Genomic DNA, 15,104 nt, shown 5'->3' on the forward strand with positions numbered 1-15,104 from the left:
TCCTGATTGCACTGTCTGTGCTTCCTCTTCACACTCTTACAAGTAATAATAAAAATTAATCTTTATATTTCCATATTAAGACTAACAAAGTGTGTTGAGGAGGAAAAAGGGAGCCATTCACCACAATCTGGTGCTATAGCTTGTTCAAAGATTGGCACTCCTATTTGATGGAAAACCGAGGCTCAAAGACAGTGATTTATGAGCCAGATTCTAAACCCAAGTGTCATAAATCAAAATCCAGTGTTGCTTCCTTTCTGATATCTAATTCAAAATACTTCTGTAGCATTTTATAATTTTTAAGAAGTTTCACATCCATTATTCCATTTAATCTTCATAATTAGTTCTGTGAGGGACATCAGGTAAAAAAAAATCTGTTCCCCTAAATTCTCTGTCCTCTCTTATTTAATCACTTTTATTTCTATATCAGTCTATTAGACTTGATTTGTTACCTTATTTTAACCTCATAATTACCCAGTGAGATAAGTAGTTCAAGTTAGTTTTTATAGCTGAGAAAAGCAAAAATCAGAATGATTAAGGGATTTAGCAGAAGTGAAGTTTAAGTCAGTAGTAAAACTGGGATGAAAACTCAAGTCAGCAGACACCCAAGTCTTCTCTGCTTTCTGTTTCCCAGGTTGAAGCACAAAGCTGACACTCAGCATCTCCCAAGCTGTGATCGGTGAATTAGACCATTATTGTTTTTCTCTTGTGACTTTGACTGGAACTTTAGCATCCCAAATGCTTTGAATTTATGTAGTGAATACAGCAGATCTTACTGGTCTCTGTCCACAAATTATAATGCTTTGCCCCCTTTTCTGATTACTAAAGGAACACATAGTCCAACTTGTGAAAACCTAATGATAGGATTTCCTTTTACTTTTTGGGATATTGTTACCTTAATGTATTAATTTGCATGCTAAAATCACAGAATCTTGGTTAAAATCTAAAAGTCATACAGTTTAAATCATACCCCAATTCAGTAATTCCCTCACTCAATGATTTTAGATTCTAGAATAGGATTTCTAGCCAAGGAAGGAACCAAGTATATATGATGCAAGTATTGCCTAAATATGCATAAAATTGTGCTTACAAAGCATTATGGTGTTACACAAAAAGGAAAGAAAAGTGGCATTTGAATTGCTTGAAGGATGGGTTTGACAAGTAAGTATTTATACCCCAACACATTTTAATAAAATTTCTTCTATATTTTATTTTTTTTACATGGTTATGTTAATTGTTGTCCAGCATAAATCTTGGCCAAATCCTTACAAGGTTCTTAACTTTTTTTATCCCCACATATCCAGCACTTTGGCTGGTTTTCCAAGGCTTGGAAAGCAAATGTCAGGAATCTACCAGTCACTAGGTTTTAGAGGTCATCCTTCCTCCAGAAATTACATAAACCCTTAACAAGGCACTCTACTTCCTTTCCTCAAAATATGTCTTAGCATAAAAAATAAAATGCCTTTTTTTTCTATCAGTTATCTTTTTTTTCTTCATGTGTTATCAATCTATGGTTCTGCAGCCCTGGAAAAAAAGAAATGGTTACTTAAGTTACTTTTCTTTTCCTATATGAATGTTTCTGTTTCTCCTTAGCAGAGAGATGGTCAGGGAGATGGACTGATAGAGCACCAATTTGAGATCTATGTGGAAAAAGTTAAAGGACTTATCCCACTTCAGTCAACAGTTTGGGGAGAAGCGGACTGTTATGTCCAATATTGCTTTCCTGTTCAAGACTCAAAGGACAGTACATTAAAAGGAACTAAATTACCTCAAAGTGGTAAGTTAATATATCATATAAATTTTTCCTCATTCATTCTTCAGTTTAAATGTCTTTGTATAAATAGCTACATCCTGTGGGATGGAGGCAGAAGGTGAAGGTGAGGAAGGGTTACTAAGATGCAAAAGAAGGGGCCTCTGCCCTTTGGAATAAGACAAATATTCAATAATGTAGGATGTAATAAATGTCCTGACTTAGATATTATAATTTCCAAAGTGCTGTGGAGTTCAGACAAAGAGAAAATGACTTTCACCTTGAAAAATGAGAGTTGGTTTTTTGGAAGAGATAGAAGTTCAATTTTCATTACCCAGATTTGCTTAGTGATTTAGGGCCTTGCATCCAACTTTCAAACAAAATTTTATATCCTTATTTTCACTCCTTTAGTGACAAATGTGACAATTTTTGTGACAATTTTTTACATTCAAATGTAGATGTTCTGTTAGAAGGAGAGAGATGTCCTTCAGGCTGATAAGTGCCAGTGGCTTGCATGATAAATTTAGATAGAGTGAATCCAAGTGATGGCATTTACTTATCTTCTTTGGAGCTCCAGATATGTTTGTTTGCCATGTCAACTATAATTTAATGTCTTTTATAGCTTGCCATAGAATGTTAGATTTGTAGGACCATAAAGTAAAGAAATGTCAGTTACAAAAGACCTTCAAACTTAAAATGTCAGTGCTAGATAGAACTTGAAAGCATAGAATGTCAGACTTGGAAGAGATGTTAAAAATTTAGAACATTAATGTAGAGAGGGTTCTTATAGATCTTAAAGTACAACCTCCTCATTTTACAGAAGAAGAGTTTAAGACTCATAGAGGTTCAGTGACATGACTCAAGTTAACTATGATTCATTGTCTGCATTCCATAGGACCTGGTCCAGAGCTAGCATGTATTTGGTATTCCCAAAAGAGTTATTGAACTATATCACATTGAATTGCTCTTCTTTTCCATAGGAATCACTCTAAAGCCTTTTCGTTCAGCAACCACACTGTGTGTCCCTGACCCCATCTTCAACCACAAATATCTTCATTCTCTCTTGCTTCCACCGGAAGTTCCATTACAGAGACTCTTGCTTAGTGCCTTTTCAGCGTGTGGGTTGGTGCCTGGAGGAGGAATCCAGTTTGAAATCTGGTGCAGGTAATAATAATAATTACCCTTCATATCATACCTCACAACAATCTCATTGGTGATTACTTTATTAATCCCATTTTACAGAAGAGGAAACTGTTATTCAAGTAGGATTAAATGATTTGCTATAAGTCACAAATCTTGTAAGTGACAGAGATGTGACCTGAACTCAGATCTATTATGATTTCAAGATCAGCATTCTTTCCATTATATCACTATAGTACAGAGATGTGTTTCCTTGTTCCTGGAAGGACACCTGAGAATTCTTAGAAAAGAATAAAAATCATGCTCATTATCATCATTCCACATTTACATAGGATGTTAATGGTTATAGATTTCAAACAAAAGTTCCCCTTCAATTATTATTTCTGTTCTGAAAGTGCCTGTTTTTTCAAAGATTGTACCAATAAAGCTTAAGTTGACAAACTATCAAAATGGAAGTCTTCAAATAGTTGATAGGATATGTATCTTTCAGGTAACCAACCTTGTTAACTAAATGTGATGAGGCTTCTCATAACAGAGTTGATGTCACAGAATAAAATTTTCAACCATAGCAGTAATCTAAGAGGATCATCAATCTACTGAGGCATGAAGGTTTGGAGGGATACAAAAAGAGACAAAAGACAGTCTGTGGGGATTGAGACAAAATGAAACAAATTTATATATAACAAGCTATATACAGGATAAAAAGCCAGCAGAATTAAGAACAGTTGAGGAAGACTTTCTATAGGAGGTGGGATTTTAGTTGAAACTTTAAGTCAGAGAGGCTGGTAGTTGGAGTGGAAGAGACAGAGCCTTCATTTCTGGGGGACAGCCAGAGAAAATACTTGGAACCAAGAAATGAATTCTTGTTCATGGAGCAGCCAGGAGCCAGTGTCCCTCAATTAAAGAGTATATATTGGGGACTAAAGTATAAGAAGACTGGAAAGATGGGAGGGAATTAGATAATGAAGCCCAACAGATTTAATGCCAAACAGAACATTTTGTATTTGCTCTTGGAAATTATAGGAAACCATGGAAGTTTATTGAATGGAGGGATGGCATATATAAGCTTTTGTTTTAAGGAGATCACTTAAGTGGGTAAGTGGAAAATAAATGGAAATGGGGAGAGATTTGAGACAGGAGGTCCCTTCAGAAAGCTATTGTATTCAGGCATGAAGTAAAGAGAAGTAGCTCATAAGAAGTGAGTAGATAGGGGAAAAAAACAACAAAAACAATCCTATTTTTTAAGGATAACTTGAAGAAACTGGAATATTTAACCTGAAGAAAAAAAGACTTATAAAAAAATTTATAAGAATAGTTTTTGGTTCCAGAATGGAGAACTGGTAGAAATGAATGAAAATTGAAAAGAGGAAGATTTTGGAATAAATTGACATTAGACAAAGTGGGTTTCCCCTTTTATTAGAGGTCTTCAGACAGTTTGGATGTCTTCTTCTCAGAAGAGATTCTCTTTTGAAGAGTAATTATTACAAAAGGTAGGCAAAGATGAGTAATGCCATCTTTTCCCTCATAGGTGATGATATATTTATACATTTACATACTACTAAAGTTCATTATAGTAAGTACATGGTAGATGTACAAACAGAGCAACAACTATATCATGATAGAAACAATCACTAAATTTTTAAGACCTTACATTTCTAAAATGCTTTATACTTTTTAAAGTTTGTCCATATCTAACATATTAAACTAGCAACATATTTCTAAAACAATCAGCAGGCATTTATTAAATATCTACTATGTGTAATGCATTATGCTCAGTACTGGCAATATAAAAGAGAATGAAACCATCTCCACTCTCCAAGATTTCATTCCAATAGTCTTAACAGACCTTTCGGGAATTGCCTCACAGGTAATAAAAGCTCCATATCAATAGATATATTGAGATAGGATCTGGAGAACCACTTTAGGGGTTTTTTCAAGTTGATTTTGCATTGAGTAATCATTGAAGTTCCTTATAACTCTGAATTATTTGTAAGTAAATTTCCTGAGAATAGTTTATCCTTTAGCATCTTAAGGACGCATAATGCAGTGTTAACAAATACTTTCTTCATTGCCTATAGAGGCTTGCCCTGGTCCAGATTTTGTTATTCAAAATAATTGATGTCATGTTTTTCCTTGAGTTAAGGAAATATTTACTCCTGATATCTTGGACCAATAGATATGAAAAGAACTTTAGAACATACAACATTAGCCTTAATAAGGAAATTAGAATAATCTATATTAAGAGTTAGAAGGGACATAGAATGAGTATGTTAGAGCAGAAATGAGCATTAAAGCACACTCAGTTCAACTTCTTCATTTAGCAAAAAGTAAGCTGAGGCCAGGTACAAAATGACATGTGACTTACCAAGATCATACAACAAGCCACAATAGACACTGAACTAAAACCTAATTTTGTGATTGTCTGATCAAAATCCATTGTTGAGGATTATTAACTTATTTAAAACCAATTTATAAGCTATGACTTGTATAGTTTACCTTATTCTTTTACATTCCACAGCTTGTTCAGGAATTCCTCATTTGATGAACACTCCCTTGGTTTCCAATTCTTTGCCACCACAAAAAGAGCTTCTGTAAATATTTTTTTACATGTGGGTCCTTTTCCTCTTCCTTTAACTTATTTGGGGTATAGACCCAGTAGTGGCAACACTAGGTCAAAGACCCAGTTTAATGATTTTTGGAGCATAATTCTAAATTGCCTTCCAGAATTGCTGGGCCAGTTCACAACTTTATCAGTAGTAGCAGTGCATTAATGTATTTAGTTTTTCTACAACCTCTCCAGTATTTTTCATTTTCCTCTATTCATATTGATGAGGTTTAGAGTGGTCTAGATTCCTGGTGTTAAAGGTTAGTGGCTATAAGAGAGTTATTAAGAATCCCTATTAAATTGGCCACAGGTTCTAGGAGTGAAAGAATTCACTCATTCCCGAATATTAGTTGCAAAATGAAAGTTTATTGTTAGATAGAAATCAGTTTAACCAGAGACTGACTTCTATAGTGGCAGATCTATGGAAAATGGAGTTTTGCACTGAAAATGCAGTTCTCAGTGGACAGAAAGTCCTGGCAGCTGAGTGAGCCACCGAGATCCATCTGCAAAAGACCTTAGTTGATGGAAGCTATTTTATTGAGTGTCTGGGGTGGGGGCTGGGAAGCCCGAGCAGATCAGAACCAATAGAGGTTGGGTAGTCAAAATGAGGTCTGGGACAAGCCCAGATCTCCGATTGGAATTCAAAGGCATGCTTTTGACCAGGATTTGTAATTAAATATCTGGTATCCTAGAAAGACAACTTGTCTGGGGAGGATATGCCTCAACCAGGACGGATTGGGAATCTGAAAGGAATCACAGATCAATAGGAAATACAGTTTCTTAAAGGGACCCCAACCTGCTTCAATATCAGATTATAATGCCAAAGGAGGGAAAATCTTTTTTCATTGTATTTAGATTCTGAGCCACTGGAGTAACATACTAGGTATAATATTTTCATGCAAAAAACAAGAAAAATTTTGCTCATGTAAAAAACAAAAAAAAAACAAAAAAAACTAGATGACATTATACAGTCAGAGCTCTAAGTAACAGATATGATCTCAGGGTAGCTTTTATACATACTCCGGAATAACATAAGCAATCATTTTTAGCTTAGCATTTATCTTTAAATTGTTACTGATCACAACAGAATTTTTTATCCTAAAGAAGCAAACTTAAAACATTCTTGTGGTATTAACACGATAAGTTATCTCACAGTTTCAAGGATACTTGGATGCTAAACTTTAACAGTTGCAAATCTATAAACAAATAATTTCAGTTTCTTATGGCTACATTCTGGGAACAGCCAGTTTTATATTCTCTCACATGGCACATATGTAATATAATTTACCATAGTTTGAGGCCTTACTTTCTTTTTTGTGTCTTGGATCTCTTTGTCAATGTGGTAAAACTTATGAACCCTTTCTCCAAAAAAAAAAAAAAAAAAAAAATGTTTTTAAGAGCATAAAAGAAAATACATAGGATTATAAAAGAAAATGATGGGGGGGAACCCTGAAGCTGTCCTCTGACTTTGGGGGGAATGCTTCAGGGTTCCCCCCCTCAAAACCAATTATATTAAAATATAGTTTATCAAAATATTTGCAAAACATACATAGAACCCAGGTTGAGAACCTCCATTCTGATCATGATAGTAATTTGTGTCTATGATATATCTCCATTTTTTTTTAACCATAAATTCCTGAGGTCAAAGACTATGTCTGTTTTAATCTTTATATCTCTAGCATTTTTGTAAATTGTAAAATATATATATATATATATATATATATATATATATATATATATATATATTCTTTGTGCATTTATCATATTCAAGAAATATTTGTTGAAGTTTTAAATTGTTCATGTTTTCCTAGTTAATTCAGTAATTCAGTCATCTATTTGTTGTATTACTATAGATAATATACTTATATATTTATTTGTCTTATTGAATTCCTTTGTCTTGCGTTCCCGGAAGATTCTTAAACCTTGTGTGATCAATAATCCTGCAATAAATGCTTAAAAAACATTTATTAATCCTTTCTGTGTACAATATCCCTTTGTGGCACTATGAATAATAAAGTATTAACACAGGAAAAGGCAGGGCAAGAACAGAAGAAACAGGAGTAGTCTAATTTGAGACCCCCAAAAAAGGAGAAACTTTTGAAGAGGGAGGAAGTCATATTGAGATAAAAAAGTCAAAGGAAGTTTTGGCAGGCCTAGAATACCAGTTCAGAAATTTATACTTTTTTATGTACTGGAAACATTTTTGTTCAGAAGAATGACAACTAGGACAGATAGGTGACACAGTGGATAGAGTACTGGCTCTGAAATCAAGAGGACCTGTGTTCAAATTTAGCCTCACACACTCATGAACTACATGACCCCAGGCAAGTCACTTAACCCTGATTGCCCCACATATAAAAAGAATGACAACAAAGTCATTCATTCCCTTTGGATATTGGTTAGAAGGCTTGAGACTACAGATAGACAGTGATATTTGTTGTTTTAATAGATTTAAATATTAAGCTTAGATAATCAAAATGATTTATTGGCATTCCTTCTGGATAAAGTTCTACATTTATTTATTTACAGGTACTACTACCCCAATGTCAGGGAACAAATGGTTGCCAGAGGTTCACTGCCATTATCCCGGCTGTGTGCCCTGGTGACAATGCAGCATCATGAGAATGTGGAGCTACAGACCTTTAACCTACCTTTATTTCCAAGATCAGAGAACAAGAATGAATTCCAGGCCCAGACAGCAGGTAAAAACACCACAAAGAGCTTTATATTTCCTTTCTAAAGTAGTATTTCATTTTATTCTTTCACTTTTTTAAAAACCCTGGTTCCTCTTAGTGTAGTTTTCCATTTATTTGACTTGTTTGTTGCTATTTTAATTAGCTTTTATTAAGATATTAAGATTTCATAATTGAAAGGAACTTATAAGAACTAGTCTAGCTCTTCCCAAATCATTAGTTACCTTCTTAGCATATAATAAATGTCTTTTCTCAATCTGAACTACTTTAGCCATTAAAGGAGTTCACTACTTCTCAAAACTGCCCATTATATTTTCAGACAGCTGTGATTATCAGGAAAGTTTTCATTAAGTTAAGCAGAGATGCCACTTTTATGGCATACCACTTTGCTTCTGGTTCTGCCTTTGGGAGCCAAGCAAAAACATATTTGCTCTTTTGTTTATATAATAATGGTAGTAGATAGGATTTATTTAGTGCTATTGACGAGATTAGATTCAGGAACCAAAATGATGAGATTAGGGTTCCTGATGTTCAGGGAGTTAAATGATGAGGTTAGTAGCAGGATCAGGGTTCAGGGAACCACATGAAGAGGTTTGGCTCCCCTAAATCCCCTTAGAATTGGCACAAGGTAGGGAGTTGTGGGAACCTCCTTTCTGGGGGTGCAGAGGTCCTTCATAAAGGAATTAAAAACCCAAAAGGCTAGACTGATAAAAAGTTTATTATTGGCATTGGAAAGTCAGCCTTTGCTATGCATGAATAGAAAGACTCATTTCCTTAGAGAGAAGGTCTGTCAGAAATATAAAGTCTTGTTAGGGAAATAGGTGAGGGAGATAGAGAGGGTAAAGCTAAAAGAGAATATTTCAGTGGACAGAAGTTTCCTTGGTATAGCATGGCATAGTAGGTCCTCTGCAAGGACTGAGTTTAAAATTGGCTCTTTTTACAATAGAAACCTCCTGGCTTGCTCCCCATGAGGGCTAGTGGGTGGAGTTTGAGCTGGAATTGAATAGAATTGAATGAATCTTTGTTCAATTCAATAGGGTTGGAATTTTCCAGCTCTGGACTCAAATAGCCCCACCTAGATAAACCACTTTATCTGATTCCATGGGTCAGGGTTCTACAGAGGCAGGGTTCAAGGAGAATTTCTCCTTCAAAGAGCTTTAGAGTTTGGGGGGGTGGGGGAACTGTCATCACTATTATCTCATTTTATTCTAGCAAGATAAATAAGAGACATGCACTTTCCATTTTACTGATGAGGAAACTTAAACAAAAGTTAAGTGATTTGCCTGGTGCACAATAAGTGAGTGTCTGAGGCTCCATTTGAACTCTTATCTTCCTGGCTCCCAAATTTTGGGTTCTAGCCACTTCAGTACTTCATGAAAGCCCTTTAGACCAGTGGAATCTTGGCCAGACTTGGACCTTTCTGCAGCATTTTTTAAATTTTTAAACATTTTTATTTTATTTAAAATTTTCCCCTCTCCCTGAAACAGTAAACATTAAGATCCAGGTTATATATTTGAAATTATCTAAAACATTTTGTATAAGAACACTCAAATAAAAGAAAAAGAAATTTAAAAAAGAAAGTGAAAAGTGGCGATTTAAAATTTGGTTTCAAACTACCTACTTTCCCCAACATTAGTTTACCTTATTCCCAAACATATATTCTGAGATCCTGGCAAAATGTACTGTTTACTTTCCAAAATGACATGACATCTACCACATTCACTCATACTGTTCCCACGCGCCTGTAATGGCACTGTCTTCATTTTCATCTTTTTATGTTCTTCCCTCAAAGATTCAGTTCAAAGGCCATCTCTTTCCTGAAGCCTGCCCCAGTAATACACAATGGAGTCCCCAAACTAAACTATATTTTTCTTCCTCCAATTTGAATTGCATACTTTTTTCCAGATCTCTCCCATGTCTCCATTATGCTCTATCTTGTGTTATACTTATTACTATACATGTATCCCTTTTTAGATTGTAAGCTTCTTGAGAAGCAAGGCTTATGTGTGGTTTTCATCCTTGTGTTCCAGTTTTAATTACAGTTCCTTAAATTTAATACATACCTAATAGTTTTTATTGAATTAAGTTGTATCTTGTACTTATGCACCTCAATGTCACACTTAACATTTCTCTGTATTAAATGTCATCCTTGAGATCACAATCCATTGCTATGATTTGGGCTCCTTGAGTCTGTCCTCCATCAGGTCCTCATCCCTTTCTGTTGCTCTTAAGTCATCCAGTTGACAAAGTCACAAACTAATGAAATATTAAGTTAAATATTGTTGAGAAATTTTTTTTTCTCTGCAAGATTTTTAAGCAGCTTCCTCCTGCTTAATTTTACTAGCTTTTAGTTTTCTTGTTTCAGTATTTTTTTTACTTTGTTGAGGCAGTTGGGTTTAAGTGACTTGCCCAGGGTCCCACAGCTAGGAAGTGTTACATGTCTGAGACCAGATTTGAATTCAGGTCTTCCTGACTTCAGGGCTGGTGCTCTATCCACTGTACCACCTAGCTGCCCCTCTTGTTTGTATTCTTACTCCATGGAGTATCCTAAGGTTCACCTTTTTTAAAAATTTGTATCAAGTTTTTACAATGAATAATTATTCAGGTGATTATTTACATTGTGTTTTGATGAAAAGCATTGTAATCAATTGCATTAATATCAGCAAAGTCCTAGAAGTGAAAATAATCAAGTTATATATGAGAAATGGTAAAGAAACTGACCGGAAAGAGCAAAGCAAAGTGAACTCTAATTAGCAAACGTGGATGCTATAATGGCAGCATAACTAGTCTTCTTCCTGTTGGTCCAGAATAACTTGCTTTCCTAGCTTCTAAGAATTCCCAACCCTTTCTTTAGCTTTTTCTGTAGTTGATTTTATGAGCTGTGCTGCTATAGCAATTTCTCTGTAAGCACTGACCTTCAACCTCCCTTTGGGAAATTCTACTATACTTGACTCCTTTCTTTCCCTTTTACCTTCTAAAGACTCATTGGGGTCCAAAGTTATATGTGGAAAAATCACTTCCACAGCTACTGAGGTAGCTTGGGTTTTGTTGATCAGTGTCCAGAAACCCTGCAGCAAGGATGCCTTTAGGACTTAATTCTGCTTCCATTCTTGCTACTAACTTACTCTGTGACCCTGAGCAAATGTCTTCTTACCCCTTCAACCCCCTGGTCTCAGTTTTCAGCCCATACTGAATGAAGTATATATCTTCTCTTCTAGCTCCAACATTGAACATTATTAAGAACCCTCTTGCCCTAACAATATATGTTATCAGAATCGGAAAACTTCAGAGGGAAGGGAACTTGGAGGTCATCCCATCCAACATAAATCTGAATTTTTCTTGTTAAGCCCTCTTCCTTAATTTCACAGTGTATAAAATGAAATGTTTTCTAAGATGCCTTCTGCCTTTGACATTCTATGTTTTACATTTTAGCAACACCTACTAAAAATGGAAGCTATTTTTGTGGGTTCCTTCTAGCTCTAATCCTCTTATCTTTATTCTGAAATCTCTTATAGCTTGAATTACAGAGTTCTCCGAGTCCCTGAGAGGTTTACTTGTCACCTTTGTTTTTCAGGTTTGCTAGATGTGAGCCTAAGATACAGGCACACAACCAGGACATCAGAGGGAGTCATTGCTGCTCGAGCTGTGTCCATCTCAGTGCACATTCACAGAGCTAGTGGTTTACAAGCAGCAGCAAGGTAAGGCACTTTTCTAGGAATTGGAATGGGTACTGGTTCAAATCAGGTCTCTGGTTCAAGCATACTCCTTGCTTTTTCCCTCTTGTAAACATACTCAGTGAGCTTATTATAAGCAAAAGCTATTGTCTGGAAAACAAGCTATATGTAGCCTATTTTAAAAGTTTAGGCTGCGAATAAATCCTCCTAATTATCTTTGATTTGTTCCTCTTGAAAACCTGACACCCACAAAGCTTTACTCAGTACTCTAGTTCTTCCTACAAGGGTTTGCTATTTTAGGAGATTGCACTCCATATTTGACATAGAACTGACCAGATTTGTCTTAGTCCAGTTTTCACCAGTGACTGATCCTTTTAGGAACCTAGCTAGCCCTGTCTTAATCCAACCCAACTAACCCTAACCCAACCCCCTTTTTGTTCAGCTAGCATTTATTACATCCCCACTTCATGCCAGACCTTTTGCTAGAATGGGGAACAAAGACAAAAAGGATACCTCAAGGAGCATTCATTTTACAGGAGAGATATATGTGTATAGACAGATCAGTAAATGTGAGATGTCAGTGAAATACAGGTACTTTCTGTGGAAGGATTATCAACAGCTGAGAGATCTAAAAATGCCTTTTTTTTTTTTTTTTTTTTTTAAATAAGAGGTACCACTTGAGCTGAGCCTTGAAAGGCACTGGTTGTTCCAAAAGGTAGAAATGAGTGGGGAGAGCATCATAGGCCTATTAAACAGCCCAGCAGCAAAGATGAAATATGGCATGTAGAGGAGAGCAATTAGTCCAGTTTTGCAAGAGCTTAAAGTAAATGATGTACAAAATAATGTGCACTTGGCTTGGATAGCTAGATTAGAACCTAACTGTGAAACATACCAAAAAGAAGAGTTTATTTTTTATCCTGGGGACAGTAGAAGACCCCTGAATCAAAGAAGGGACATGGTTAGATCTCTGATTTAGCTATTTCTGTTTGACAGCTCTGTGGAAGATGAATTGGAGAGAAGAAAAATTAGATGCAGAGAAATCACTTAGGAGGCAGTTGAAGTTGCCCAATAAATGTAGGGAAACTAGTATAAGGCATGGCTTCAGGGAGCAAAAATGAGTCCTGTTTTGGACATGGTGAATTTGAACTACTTTGGAAACATTTTTTAGGAGATGGATGGGAGTTATAACTAAGCATGCAAGGAGGAGTGAAATGAGAGCTGGATATATAAATCTGAGAATGATCAAAAAAGAAATGGTGATTGAATTCTGACATGGGAGCAAAGATGATATCACTGAAAAAAATAGAAATAAAGATAAAGACTCAAGACATAATTGTCTAATATGGAACATGGATGAAGAGTCTGCAAAGAAACTGGAGAAGAATTACCCAAACAGGTAGAAGAATTCTAAGAGAGTATACTCTATGTCACCAAGACCCATAAAGGAGAAATAATCCTGAAGGAAGGTTAGCCAACAGTGTCAAAAGCTGCAGAAATTGGAGAGAGTGGGGTCTGAGAAAAAGTCACTGGGTTTAACAATAAATAGATCATTGTGTGTATTGTGCATGCCACATAACAAATCATAATGACCATTGCCCACAGGTAATATTGAACTAACCAGGTGATACAAAAGGACTGGATCAACTACATGACACAGTGGAAAATGCTGATCCTGGAGGCAGGAAAACCTGAGTTCAAATCTAGACTCAAACCCTTAACAGGTGGTGTGACCCTATGAAAGTCACTTAAGCCTCTGCTTGTCTCATTTTCCTTATCGATAAAATGGGATTAAATGAAATGAGCTTGTTGAATTTTTTAATTGTCCAAAATGTCTATGGCACTCACCTCGCTAGAAGAAGGAAAAACCATTTAGCTTCCCTGGTTCAGACACTAAAAGAAGCAGCCCAGAGTTTAGGAAACTGAACTTCTAAAAGTAAGAAAGCTGAGGAAATGTATTTGTATAAAACTCCAGAGAGATTGTTGCAAATCAATTTTCAATAACTTATTTTCAGTTCCTCTTATAATGATAAATAACAAGAAATATTTTGGGATCTGAATTCTCTTAACAACCTGTAGTTAGATAAAAGAAGAAATAAACAGCATGACAGGAGACATAGTGTTAAAACGTCATGTAGATTGATAAAGGTGCTATTCCATTCACTCCTGCTATAACAAAGAAAATCCAGAACAAAAACTAGGTAGGTATTCAAAGTTTGAGGCACAAAGTGGTGAAGAACTTATAAAATTGGCTAAACAATTTGATAAAAAGATAGTGGAGCCAGATGTAAAGCAGGAATAAGATTATGAGACTCATAATTTTTCCAAACAGGTTCAGAAAAGATTTTAAATAATTAAAAGATGGTGCACAGATACAGGATCTGCACTCAGTGTCCAGATTTCAGGAAGCAAATATTACAGTGACAATAAAGAGAAACTCCTTTATCTCTTAAGGAAGAACACTATAAAAATTACAGTAATTTTGACCCAACTGCTGAAGCAGCATTCACTACTACTTTTTGATGGCTTAACTCAGAAAAGTAATGGACAGTTAAGCCAAGATCTGTTTTTTACTATCTGGCGTAATATCCATGGCAAAAATAACACTCTGAAAGAGGAAATAGATTATTCTACTGAAACTTTGGTCACTGAAAAACACATGAATAAAATTTCAGGGCAACAAAATTTGGCCTCAGTATCAATCACTTCTGCAGCAGACTCTTTTGTGATGGCATAGTCAAGTGTAATTTCCTCTACTGCAAAATAAGAGATTTTCAGTAAGCTTGGGACATGCATATACTGGCTTTGATGATGGTAATGGTGGCTGCGAATAATTGCTAGGTGATGTCTCTTTCGTTATGCAAGTTTCTCAAGCCTCAACTTCTAACTACTGAAATTTCTTAGCCAACTGTTCAAAAAGATACTTGTCTGGTTATAGCCAGTAAAAATGATTAAACTAGGGGAGGTTTGTCCAATAGTAAAAAATCTTTCAAAAAATTTACAAGATCTTCCTTAGAAGACAGATAACAAATTTACCTAATTCTACAAAACTCTCTTTTTCCTCAGATAATGAGTTTATGCAAGTAATACCCATTGGAAGTAATGTAAAACTTGAGCAAAACTTCAATAAGTCAATTTTCCCCAACAAAATTACTGGTTATTCTGAGCATCTATTTGTTCAAAAGGCAAAGGAAATTATTTATCCTAAATTTGGACCAAATTTCTGCAAAGAAGTCTATTTTGTTGAC

The 15,104-nt window shown here is 35.4% G+C and overlaps 1 protein-coding gene across 12 annotated transcripts in view; it reads left to right on the forward strand.

The window, feature by feature from the left end:
* Positions 1 to 15,104, forward strand: part of C2CD3 (C2 domain containing 3 centriole elongation regulator) — a 148,953-nt gene that overhangs the window by 71,883 nt on the left and 61,966 nt on the right. For 11 of the 12 annotated variants that reach the window (XR_004233249.1, XM_031961420.1, XM_023499725.2 and 8 more), the window contains 4 exons: positions 1,591 to 1,774; positions 2,728 to 2,911; positions 8,022 to 8,194; positions 11,760 to 11,883. Coding sequence is in view for 11 of the 12 variants with exons in the window: in XM_031961420.1 (XP_031817280.1) it covers positions 1,591 to 1,774; positions 2,728 to 2,911; positions 8,022 to 8,194; positions 11,760 to 11,883 (665 nt within the window). In the remaining variant the exon portion in view is untranslated. The remainder of the gene's footprint in view (positions 1 to 1,590; positions 1,775 to 2,727; positions 2,912 to 8,021; positions 8,195 to 11,759; positions 11,884 to 15,104) is intronic. The other variant, XM_023499721.2, reaches the window with a different exon arrangement.

This window comes from Sarcophilus harrisii, chromosome 3 (assembly GCF_902635505.1).
Source record: "Sarcophilus harrisii chromosome 3, mSarHar1.11, whole genome shotgun sequence".
Taxonomy (NCBI): domain Eukaryota; kingdom Metazoa; phylum Chordata; class Mammalia; order Dasyuromorphia; family Dasyuridae; genus Sarcophilus; species Sarcophilus harrisii.